This window comes from Centroberyx affinis, unplaced genomic scaffold, assembly GCF_046629955.1.
Source record: "Centroberyx affinis isolate AG114_WGS23_722 - 3 ecotype Tasmania unplaced genomic scaffold, CSIRO-AGI_Caff_v1 ptg004751l_1, whole genome shotgun sequence".
NCBI classification, from domain to species: domain Eukaryota; kingdom Metazoa; phylum Chordata; class Actinopteri; order Beryciformes; family Berycidae; genus Centroberyx; species Centroberyx affinis.
Genome location: NW_027282300.1, coordinates 180,389 through 193,250, shown reverse-complemented (window position 1 = coordinate 193,250; position 12,862 = coordinate 180,389). Strand labels below are relative to the sequence as shown.

The window sequence follows — 12,862 nt, the reverse complement described above, 5'->3', positions numbered from 1 at the left end:
CCCGGGGCGAAGCAACCACGGCTACTGCCGACCGGAGCGCAGCGGGTGGGTCTTCAACATCACATCTGAAAAACAGCACTGCATGTACAATGGGAGCACGGTAGGAGGGCATATCATCACGTCAGTGTACATCCTGCTATGAAAAGGCAGAGAGCTATAGGAGAGGACGAAAATAGATCAGAGGCTTATTGGAGAATTCCTGATTGCGTGTGCAGCTGCATGATCCACGACTCTTATACAGCTTCATTACAGGAGTAAGTAGCCCAGCACATATGTAGACTATAGATACAGTAGGCTGTCCAAACACATGATCATTTATTCCTGCTGTGACGTGTGACAATATTTAATGCGTGCTGCATTAAGTGGGGATTATAGTCCTCAGCTTTTGAAGCATTGATCTCTTCTTACACACACCGGCGTTACTGTAATCATCCTACTTCTCTTTTTTGTCTCTTTTCTTCCATCCTACTTGGTCATAGATGTTGGTGATAACGAGCCTTACCATTATTAGGCAATCATGTGCATAATATGGGCTTGGTGGCCTACTGCAGTTTAATTATGTGTTTTCTGTTTGACCAAAGTGCTTTAAAAGTTATTTTTCAGCAGGTTGCATACATGGGGTGGGTTGGGTGTGTGTGTGTGTGGAGGAATTATGAATCTTGTCTAACATGTATGCATTCTACATGCATACATTTGGGATTGAAGACTATTTGGGATTGAAACAAATAGTGTTAATGAAAGCGCTTCAATTGACAGAGGTCTAATATTTTTCCAAGTTTGCAATTAGTCTGCCTTTGCATTATTAAACATTAACCAGGTGGTCTCTCCAGCTGTCTATGTGTTTAACCCTGTCTGAAAGGATACATAGATTTCTCCCTGGCTGGTGGTACAGGTCAGGTGATTCAGTTCATTTCAATTGAATTGAATCCAATAAATCCAATCTCACATCAAGTGGCCACAATGTGAAAGATGCGTAACATCATCGTACGCATATCAAAACACTTTCTCATTGAGAAAAGCAAGACAGTGCAGGATTTAACAGTCGGCACAGTTAAAATTAGAAAAAATGTTTTGACTGTTTGGGATTCCCTGTCATCAGATGACCCTATAGGCCATGTGAGGGATTTCATCACTCATACTCCCTCTCTGTTTCCTGAGCCGCTCTGGAAAGAGGAAGCAGTGCGTGCAAGCAGGAAGTGTGATGGAGAAACAGCGTCCCGTGGTTCATCGTTATTTTGGCTCTATTTATTCTCAATGATATAGATAGATGATGGCACCTGACCGTTGGCTGTCCTTAAACCCGCTGATTTTGGCAGTTTTCTTGTTGGCATGAGTCCAGAGTCTGTTTGACCGCTGGTTACACACACGCACACGCACACACACACAGCCACAGAAAGAGGAAGAGCCTGGTGATTAAGATATAGTGGGTCTGCACTGTGATTAAAGAGAAGTCATGTGGCTGTAGATCTACAGTATGTTGACGACATCTTCTTCCCAGTCAATATCTAGGCTAACACACACACACACACACACACACTCTCACTCACTGACGCATGCTTATACACATACACACATACTGTCTCTCTCTTTCTCTCTCTCTCTCTCTCTCTCTCCCTCTCTCTCTCTCTCTCTCTCTCTCACACACACACACACACACATACACACACACACCTTACCCCCAGTCTCACTGCCACTCTGTCATGTGTGTGTATGTGTGTGTGGGTCGGTGTGGGGGTGGGTTGCTTCTGTGCATGCGCTTACTCTTGGTCATCATTTTTTAGGAAGTGTGTATGAATTTGTTGGCATGCTGAACTGTATGTGTGAAGAGAGCCGTGTCTTGTGATGATGTAAAGCGTTCGTCTTGAGGTCTTGTGGTGTTCCAGTCATGGTGCCACTTCCACCGCTGACCTGCATCGCTGCACCCAGTCGCCAACGACCTCTCCCTCCACCTCCAGTAACCTGCTGGATCCCACTGAAAGAAAACCAACGTCATCACCAAGCCATCCTTGAACAGCATGCCGATTAGGGGCCTTAATGAATATTAGGGCCATGATGTATCACCAAGTGCTATGATTGCTCATTTGCCATAGCGACAGTTACATAGCAACAACCCAGCAGATGAAATGCAAAGTGACACAGCTTACAAGTACATAAATATCTATAGAACCAAATCTTTGGTTTCACCGGATTGTTTTACATCTCCCTCATCCCTCTTATCTTGTAGTCCAGTGAAAAAGATGAAGACTAGTGGTCAAAATCTCTGGAGCCATAATGTAGCCCATCCTGGTTGGCCTTGCATGGTTCCTATGGTCATGGAAGACCCGCATAATTTAAGGAATATGAATATTGATCTTGTTTCTTTGCTAATTTTGTTCTTTTGTTGATTCCGTTCCTCTGTAATTAGTGTTGTACTGTTGTTGTTTTGTTGTGGATGGCTGTTGTAACTATTTTGTGAATGGGTGTGTAAATAGTGTGTAGTGTTTTTTTTTTATTTTGTCACAAAAAAAATCCTTTGAGGACACACAAAACTAACTAACTTACCAAATATTTTGTTTTCCGGGTCTCAAATATCTATACATTTTATATAGGTGTAGCCCCACAGACATTATTTGTGATATGTGTTGTGAAGAATATAGATAATAGCGGCAGATACTGTAGCAGCAGCAAAGTGTGTTTGTATCTGTGTATCTGTATTTGTGTAAGCCGGCTGCAAGATAAAATAAAACATTAAAATTAGAAAAATTAAACAAGCTCATTCAAATTAATCAGAGATGCTGTATTCACTTAATATTTACTTGGGCTTCTTTGTTTTTATTGTGGCTCTCCTGCTGATTAGTGTAGTTTATCAAGTCGCCATTGATTAGAGAAGCGAAAGGGATCATGGTTGCTGCTAGTGTTTTCATTGATCTCCACAGAGTCAGACCTCGCATTTGATCATGTCATGTAAAGAGACAGAGCCTGCAGCAGTGTGGTTAGTCATGAGTTTCTGTGCTGATCTGCCTCACATAGCTTCTAGAAGAATTATGAGGCCAATAGCATCTGATCTGATCCCAGAGCAGCCCCCTAAACATAAAAATGCAGATTATTTTTCCTCTTCTAGAAAACGCTGTGCTTTTCTTCTTAAGTGAGTCACATGACCTGTGATTTCTGGCCAGGCGAGCCAGCACCTCCCAACACCCACATCTGGAATACATCCCATAGCTTTCAAGTTAATTGTCGCTCTAGCTGTGCTTATGTCTGGCTAGTTGGGGAAACGCAGGATTGTTTATTCTCTGCAGCCACTGCCACCCCGAGGATAGGGCTTTTCTTCACCGCCCACTGGAGAGAGAGAGACAGGAGAAATACACCAGGGGGACCAGGGGGAGGGAACTGGAGGAGAAGAGGAAGGAAGAGCTGGTCTATATAAAGAAAGGGAGAGTGGGTGAAAGGAGAGAGAGTGGAGTGGTTTGTGGGAGCAGCTGGGGAGACTGGCCAGAGGCTGAGCTGTGAGTATTTCAGGGTGGGTCTCAACCACGGCTTCTTATCTAGTGGATGTTGCAACGGTCCGTTTTGTCTCTCAGTACCAGTTCTCTTAGCGGTTTACCAAAGATGTTGTTTTGTTAACGCTCACTGTCTTCTGCTGTTGGCTAAATGGGAGTCAACACAATCATTTAAATCAGTTTACAGCTGACCAGTGGGTCGTCTCAACAAAGATAATTACACTGTGTTATGCAACTTCTGAATTCACCCAGGAGTCCAAGAGAAACTAACCGAGGGGCTTGGATTTAAGCTGTGCATTTTTTGCCCAGATGTTTCCATGTTTTCCTCATGTCTTGAATGCACAACTCTAAGATTTTCCATCGAAGTGTGTTGGGGAAAATGTTAACCCTAACATGTCATGCAGAACATTTTCTCTGTTTATGTACACGAGTATCTCTTTGCTTTAGGGCTGTAGGGTGGATTGTTGCCACTAAACCTTCTCCAAAAGTCATTTTGATTTTCTTTCTTTTCTCAGGTAAAGTGAGGAAAGCCAGCTGTGTGCATGTGTGTGTGTGCAGGTGTGGAGTAGTATCATCCGTAGAGTGTTTGTGAATTGTCTGTGTGTGTGTGTGTGTTTGTGTGTGTGTGTGGAATCATGCTGGGCTTGCGTCGCTGCCTCACCTTCGCTACGGGCCTGGTGGAGTGCCTGTGTTTTGCCGGGGCCGTGTTCGGATGGGCTTCGCTCGTTTTCGTCCTCAAGACGGAGGGCTACTTCAGCTCGCTGTGTGTCAACGCTACGGAGCTCAATGGAACGCTGATCACAGGTCAGTTTGGCGTCCTCACCGCCCCACCGCTCTGAATTCTGAATGTCTGTAGAGAGTTATTTAGATGCAGCAAAATGTTTTACAGCATCTTTCTGAGCACCTGGTTTCTAAAATCAAACTCAGCTTAGGTCATTGAGAATGTGAGAGGAATGAAGATGTATTTCAGCCCTGGTAGGATATCACAGACATCTGTTTTTGGGCTCACACACACACACACACACACACACACACACACACACACATGTACATACTCATATTCCTTACGCTGGACCTTCTGACCTGGCCTCTGGGCTCCAGCGAAGGTCTGCAGTGTCCATATTTGTGAGCCAACATGAAAAATCAGGCACCTAGTGAGATCATTTTTTTGTTTTTTCATATATTTCTGATCTTTGTATTCAGAGCTTTAAAATGGCATATTACATAATAGTGGTCAATTGTTGTTTTCAAAAAGGTGCGCTTTCATCAAACTTTTTCAGGTGTAAAATTGGTCGTCTGTAAAATAAATGAGCCTGAGTTCATCACATGGCTTGGTCACATTTTACAGTCATTCATTATCCAGAAGGCTTGTTATTTTTCAAAGCCCAGAAACTGTTGAAACACACAGTTCTCTCATGCTCATGAGCACGCACACAACACACATGCACACACACAGACACAGACACACACACACACACACACACACACACACACACACACACACCTGCTGCTGTCTCTTTGTGGACCCCAGCGGTCACGAGGACGGAGCATGAGGAGCTCTCTGATTTTCAGCATCACCTCACTGAACACACGTTTTCTACTCCATCGCCCCCTTTTTTAATCTCTCTCTCTGTCTCTCTCTCTCTCTCTCTCTCTCTCTCTGACAGACTGCAGTGGACAGGATGAGCAGTTCTCATTGGTCTTCACCATCGCCTCCTTCATGAACAATTTCCTGACGCTGCCTAATGGTTTTCTGTATGACCGATTTGGCACTACTGTGGCTCGGCTGTTTGGAATGTGAGTCTGATAACACCTTGATTACTTGGCTGTTGAAAAGCTGGCTGGACCGGTCCAGGCTGGAAATCCGGTTTAAGTTGTATATTCTTTGAAAATGCATTGAATCACACTAGGGGTGTTAAGAGATGCTACTATTTGTGTTTTGTATGTGTGTTTGTTCACCAATCAAATTATTTGTGTTCGTAGTTGTATTCGGGTGAATTTGCAAGTGGGAGGAAGTTAAACCAGAAGTGGATGTGGTGGAGAAATTTCAAATGTTAAAAATCCCCCAAATTCTTGCAATCATTGCCGTTGTTCTTGTTGAGATATTAAAGCACTGAAGTCATGGTTTTACAATGACATCAATAATGACAAAGTAGAAAAACAACAACCTAGTTGTTATGTATCCGTAAACAGCCATATAACCATAGTCATAAACAATTATAAAAAACTCTATCCTGAACTTATACTGTATGCTAGGAAGCACTGCATGACGTTTATTATGAACTAGCTTATGCTATAAAGTGAACAACCTGCCCCTCTCTCTCCCTCTCTCTCTCTGTCACTCTCTCTCTCTCTCTCTCTCTCTCTCTCTTTCTCTGTTTCTCTCTCTCTGTCTCAATTCAATTCAATTCAAAATATCTTTATTGGCATGAAATACCTACCGAGCACATGTTGCCAAAGCAAATGTATACATTGCAGGAAACAAAATATAGAATGATAAATTATTCTGTTACATATTGTTTATATAAATAGGAAAAGGTTCATGGGAATAGTAATAAAATGTAAACATAGAAGAATGAACTCCGTTATTGTCTCAGCCTGTAGCATGAGAGACAAACTTTACCGCCGCCCACAAACTCTTCTCTTCCTCTCTCTCCCTCTCTCTCCCTCTCTCTCTCTCTCTCTCTCTGTTTCACTCTCTCTGTTTCTCTCAAACTCTGCCTCCTTCTCTTCTGAGTTCAGTGAGAGAAACCCGTCAAGTTATATTCAGTTGAATATGCTTTCTCCGCAATTACTTTTAAAACATCCAAATAATATTGAAAAAATTCTGAAGGAATAAATATTTTAGTCAAAAGCATTATTTGTGCTTTGCCGAACATGGTATTCAGATGCGGGAACATCCCTACATCACACACATAACGACGGATTTCACAGATTTTTTGTCTCACTTGTAAATATGTTCACACTAGACCATTGGGCAGGATGGGGTATGACACACTTGTGATATAACGATGATATTGTTATGATGATACATAATGATATAACGATAATGATATAACTGAGATTATATGTCACTGACGTCAGCATCTGTAATCTCACAGGAACGTGCACATTAATACAGCATGCATAAATAAGCAGTGAAGAAAACAAAGGAAAAACATAAAAGAGAATTTGACTAAAGCCGTGGCTGGAGAGACACAGTGCAGTGTTCAGTAGAGCTGGGGGTGAGAAGATTTCATTAGAATGAAGGTCATGGTAGTACTTCCATTCATTGTGGGACAGGAGTTCCCAGCTGACATTGTTTGGGATTTAAATATTCAACCACCAGCTACTGTGGCTGACAAACTGAAAAGTTACTGTTCTCACCCTGGATGGATGGATGGATGGATGGATGGATGGATGGATGGATACATATATGTTTGGGTGCATTGATGTATGAATTAAAATGCGCAAAAATGATTGCTTACTACTAATAATAATGATAATAAACTTTATTTATGTAGCACTTATCTAAAAACAAAGTTTACAGAATGCTTCACATAAAAAGAAAATAGGACAAAAAGAGAAATAAATAACTGAAGGGTCCAAAAGAATTAAAAAGAGAAAAAAAGGCACAAGGAATAAAAAGGCTAAAAGACAGATTAACATGAAACATTTACATAAAAGTCTATAAAAGTGAGTCATTCTCATCAACAAGTTAATTAGTAAGTCTTAAAGCAGCCAGTCTGGTCTTCAAGAGGAATGACAAGGATTCATCTATCAACCCATTACCCAATAACCCATTTCTGTGGGGCAATAGGTGCAAGGTGCAGCCTAGTAGTATCTTTTCATGCAGTGGTTGTAATACGTGTACTAACTGAAAACTTTTCCACAAAGTACTAAACATTCATAACGATAAAAACAAAGCACGAAAGCTTGCTAACTAGCTCCCTTGTTGTTATAGCAATACCAGTTGTACCAGTCAGATTGCTTGGCTGAAACTCCCAGTTTTGTAATGCTATTTCACAGCAATGAAACTGAATTAAGGGTCAAAGAGTCCTAGAAGGCAGCGGCTAGCAGTTATTACTAAACCAAATACAGTTTAGCTGAAGACAGATGAGCCTCTGTCCTCTTCCCCATCTCCCTGTGGGACCGCTGCTCTGCTGCTCCGCCTGCCTGCGGCGGCTAAACTAATTCCAAGAGGCATCAGCTGTATCGTAGCTCAGTATCTTGTCTTCTTTTTTCCAACACACCTGCGGTTTTCTCTGTCCCATCCTGGTATTTTCCTCCCAGGGGTTCCCATGACTGCCTGCTCACAGTAGCAGATGTTTAGTCACATGAGGAGGGAGAGAGGTGTCATGGAAAAAAATTGAGAAAATGGTTTTGTGTGTTTGAGTCTGGGTGTGTTTGTGTGGGATGTAGGTGTGTGTGGATACATACAGTATGTGCGGTATGCTCCTGTGAATCGAGTAGGACAACTAGACAAGGACGAAGAGAAGAGACAGAACATGAAGAACGAGGTCAGGGCAGCTCTGTTGGAGGGTGTCGTGCTTCTGAGGTTTCCAGAGGAACAGAGGGAGCCAGGCAATGGTTGCTGAGAGCAGGGAGGCAGCAGGCCATAGGAATGGAGACGCAGCACACATGCCAAGGACTGACACTTAGCAATGCAGACAACAGCAACAAGTTTTATGAGAAGAGAAAAATACTTAGAAACTGGAAGCAAGGGGGAAAGGGTTAGAGAGAGAGAATGAGTCAGAAACAAAGAGGGCAGGGAGTGGGAAAAGGGCAGAGAGAAAGTGTTTGAGAGAAACTGTTTGCATTCCTTACTGTTGCCTGCTTGTAATGTCAACAATATAACTTAAGCTTATGCTACTGTTTCTTTCTGGTCACTTATTATAAGTTGAGGTGTGTGTGTGTGTGTGTGTGTGTGTGTGTGTTTGGCAGGGAATTAAGGGTTGTACTGAGTCTGGGGTTGTTGAGGTTAGCAGTGTCAGCTAAGGTCACATGGCTCACATCCAGTCACTAACGCCTCACATTTATTATCTTTCATAACATAGACCCCCTAACACACACAGATATATACAGCATACACACACACACACACACACCTCCCCAGTCTGTATCCCCAGAGATTTCCTAACCCACAAAAACAAAATTCGGCCTCTGGTCTTAAGCTCATCCACATGTTTCCAGTAAGAGAGGGTGGAGGGGAAATTGAAAGCCAAGGAATGCAAATAGATGAGAGGTGGAGAGATGCGATGGAGCCTCTGGCACGGGAAGGGCCAAGAAGAGGGAGTCAAAGTAGGCTAAAGGCTTTCCAAACAGTGCCAGGTAGGCACCGGTGATGGGAAGGAACGAGAGGAGGAGGGAGGATGAAGTTCAAGCTCGACTCAGGGAATTTGAGGAATGTCAATCAGAGGGAAGTGGAAGCACAGGACAAGCACGCCCTCTTTGAAAGCCTTCACTCTTACTCTTGGTATTGTTTAGCTCACAATATGCCAAGATGAGATGACATGATAAGATTGTAATTTCTCTCTCTCACCAGATTCCTTTACACCACGGGTACCTTGTTTGTGGCCTTCTCAAATGCAGGTGAAAACTCTTCCTCCCTCTGTTCCTTTTGTCCTGCCTCAGATCCATATTGTGCCAGACATTAATCTCATAGCCACTGATGCTCATTCTTCTCACTTTTTTGTCTTTCTCCATCAGCTCTGTCCATCCTCCTCTTCCCTGCTCTCTCCTTCTTGGCAGTGGGCGGCATCTTGTTCCTGATCACCAACATGCAGGTATCGAAGCAGTCATACGCACACAAAGACACACACACATTTATCATGTGTTCATATGTCGGGAAGTCAGTTGCAAGCTGATGCTTACAGCACATAGTTGCAGTGGGGAAATTCCTGCTGTGCAAATGATCATCCCATTAGTTTGTTTTCCATCTTTCTATTAGAATGGTTTTAAAATGACTTCACTTCATCATGCAAGTTTGAACATGAAGTTGTGACCCATTTGGATTAAATTGTTAAATATTGACATGGATTTTCTTCATGCAAAAACAACCAGTTAAGGGAATCTGTAGACCTCAGGCAAATTCTGTCAGTTTTGTTTAATTTTTGTGATGTATGTTTTGGACCTGTTACACCAGCACAGTACTTGACCAAATGTACTTGGTCACCTTCCACCTCTGTCAGCCTGCAGGTTTTAACAGTCCCATGACTCAAGAACTTGGGCTTTGAGAACACTGTTTTAGAACCACCACTCCAAGAGTTTTTCTAAGTACACCACAGAACAGGACTGCTCTTTTGAAATGAGACTAGTGACTTTACTGGCCAGCAGATAAAGGTTCGGGGCTGTCCTTGGGTCCTCGCAGGCCTTTTCACAACAAAGACGCACACTGACAAAGAGTCAGCACTTGGGACTCAACACACATGTACTGACTGCAGGGCTGAGCTCAGGCCAAACTCATGACCCTGTGGTAGGAAAACACAAAGACCTTGTGGTGATGTTGTGATGTTTTAATGCGTTCAACTTGTGGTTTTAAGCTGTATCCCACCAGAAAAGTAAATTCAGCAAAAACATTATTTACACTGAAGGCCTGGCAAGGAAGCATCCACAGACAAATATTACCATAGACAGAAAGATGGATATAGAAGAGATTATGGCCCAGTCAGAATTACAAGAAAAGCCACACACACACACACAAGCACACACACTTTCTCATTTTGCCACTCTTGTAGGTGGGGAACCTGTTTGGCTTGCGCCGCTCCACCATCATCACGCTGTACAATGGAGCCTTTGACTCTTCCTCGGCACTCTTCCTCGTCATCAAGGTAAGACACACTCACACACACACGCAGTCACACCTCAGCACAGCGGTGATGAATGAAAACAACAGGTTACATTGATACTTCCTGGTGTAACGGTGACACTCTCCGCCTCCTCCCTGTCTTCCTCTGCAGTTGTTATTTGAGGCGGGCGTCTCTCTGCGCGCCTCCTTCCTCTTTCTGTCCGCCTGTGGCGTCATTCACCTGTTCAGGACCTTCTTCCTGCTGCCCAAAACCACCATCCCCTACCCTCTGCCTGACGGATACACATATGGGTAGGAAACACCACCACCACACAGAGATAAAAAACGCCAAAAGTAGCAAATAAAGGGATGATGTAGGACAATTTCTCTTGGCATATCCTATAAAACTGTAGAGTCTTGGAGCTTTAAAACCTCAATAATAAAGTGAATTGTCATCAAAGATGCCCTCAATCTGTGTCTGACCCCACTGTGACCTTTGCCCCATCAGGATGTCCTGTGGCAAATCGAAGTCATTCAGTCCAGGACAGGAGGCGGCTAATGGTAGCGCACAGAAGGACGACACTACAGAGGAAACGCCTCTCGACAAGGAGAGCCCTCCGAAGCAAGGTGTGTGTGTGTGTGTGTGTGTGTGTTTGTGTTGACATTTGTGTATAATTTACTGTTAAAAGATACCATTCAGAGAGCTATCAACTCAATTTCTAGGTTTCTCTACCCTCATTTTTCGCTCTCCTCTCTTTTTCGTCTTGGCACACCCTCAGAGAAAAGTTTCCGCGAGTGTTTCCTGTCCTGGTTCTTTCTGTGGCACCTGCTGTGGCTGTCGGTCATGCAGCTCAGACACTACCTGTTTATCGGCACCCTCAACCCCATGCTGCAGAGGCTGACGCAGGGAGAGCCCTCGCTGGGTAAACACACGCACGCTACATGACGTCTATATAAGGGTATTCACTAGTCCTCTCTGCTGGCTTTATGTGCCAGATCAGCTTTCTAATGCCACTGGTTTCACTCCCTTGGCAAGTAAAGTTCCTTGGAGGCTAACCGAAACCCTTTTCATTTTCTCTACAGAGAATAGGCATCTGTCTGCCTTTGTGATGAAGTCAGTCATTGACAACAACAGTCTACTGTCTAATGTTGTGGCAGACTTGTTTAAACCGGTGCTGGTGCCATATTCTGTTTGCTCTAACTGTCTCATCCTCGCTTGTGTGTGTGTCCCTGCAGTGAGCCAGTACACCAATGCATTTGCTATAACCCAGCTGTGTGGGGTGCTGTGCGCTCCCTGGAACGGCCTCATCATGGACAGACACAAGGGGAAGCCCCGTGCCCCAGGTTAGACACTTGTCCTCTTGGTCCTTGATGGCACATGGCTGAGAAGAGGGCTCTGCTGCACCCTTGACCATTATTTCTTATCTTATCTGTGGGTGAACTTCTGTGTGTGTTTGCATTTGTGTGTGTGTGTGTGTGTACGTAGGAGAGACCGAGCGCGAGGCAGACCTGCGGGCCTCAGTGCTTTCCCTGTTCCTGACGGCGCTGCAGTGCGTGTTGTTCTCCATTTGCGCCTCCACCCCCTCGCTGCCCCTTCAGTACCTGACCTTCATCCTGCAGGTGCTCAACCGCTCCTTCCTCTACGGCGGCAACGCGGCCTTCATCAGCGTGGCGTGAGTAGCAAGCAACCAGACAAACACACACGACTGATAAGTAAATGGGGAAGCCCAAACAATATTGTGAGATAAGGGTAAACCCTAACCCAAACTATAATAGAGTGTTAAAAGATGTGTTTGATCAACTAAATTGTTGATTTTCCTGATGATAACAAGAGACTTTCGTTGTTTTATTGCAAACAATTTGAATATATTAAATGTAATCTAATCATCCCTCCTCCTCTTTCTCCTCGCCTCCTTTGTCTTCTTGCATTCCCTTTCCCCTTCCCTTTGTGTATACATGTTTGTTTGTGTGTGTGTGTGTGTGTGTGTGTGTGTGTGTGTGTGTGTGTGTGTGTTTAGTTTCCCATCATGTCACTTCGGGAAGCTGTATGGCCTGGTCATGGCTCTGTCCGCAGTGTTTTCTGTGCTGCAGTACCCCTGCTTTGCCCTGGTCAAAGGAGCGCTGGGAGGAGACCCGCTATACGTGAGTACACAGACCTTCCTTTGTTACCACTCCTGGAGGAGGACATCATATGATAGATACAACTGCAAATCTGCCATTTACCCCACATAAGGTCATTTTTAACCTTTTTTACCACTACTCTTTCTCCTTTCTCTCCCCGCTCCCTCCCTCTCTCACTATCTCTATTCACATACTGTCCTCTCAATGCTTCATTCTCCCTCTCTCACTCTCTCTCTCTCTCTCTCTCTCTCTCTCTCTCCCTCTCTCTCTGTCTGCAGGTGAACATAGCCCTGACGCTGCTCAGCCTGCTGGCCTTCATCCATCCCCTCTCGGTCTACCTACACTGTCGAAGCCTGGCCGCGCAGCGAGCCAAGAGCAAGGACGCCATCGCTGCCTCCGCTGCCTCCACTTAAAAGCCACAGTCTGTAAAGGGAAGCAACAAAGTACACTTAAAAGCCCCCCCAAAAAAAAAAACCGCCAGGCACATTATTACCTC

The 12,862-nt window shown here is 44.2% G+C and overlaps 1 protein-coding gene across 5 annotated transcripts; it reads left to right on the top strand.

Moving 5' to 3' along the window:
• On the top strand, nt 1-12,862 carry slc43a3b (solute carrier family 43 member 3b). 5 transcript variants are annotated; one of them, XM_071545019.1, is made up of 13 exons: nt 1-100; nt 3,995-4,283; nt 5,147-5,276; nt 9,004-9,050; nt 9,168-9,244; nt 10,196-10,288; nt 10,418-10,557; nt 10,754-10,872; nt 11,025-11,168; nt 11,482-11,589; nt 11,732-11,918; nt 12,264-12,387; nt 12,645-12,862. In XM_071545019.1, exons 2-13 carry the CDS (start codon nt 4,115-4,117, stop codon nt 12,777-12,779), a joined length of 1,473 nt encoding a protein of 490 aa, XP_071401120.1. In that variant the 5' UTR covers nt 1-100; nt 3,995-4,114; the 3' UTR covers nt 12,780-12,862. The 5 variants fall into 5 exon arrangements, with proteins under 5 accessions (XP_071401120.1, XP_071401123.1, XP_071401118.1 ...); XM_071545022.1 differs by lacking the exon at nt 1-100 and adding an exon at nt 2,313-2,334 and having other exon boundaries at nt 4,122-4,283; XM_071545017.1 differs by lacking the exon at nt 1-100 and adding an exon at nt 3,425-3,499.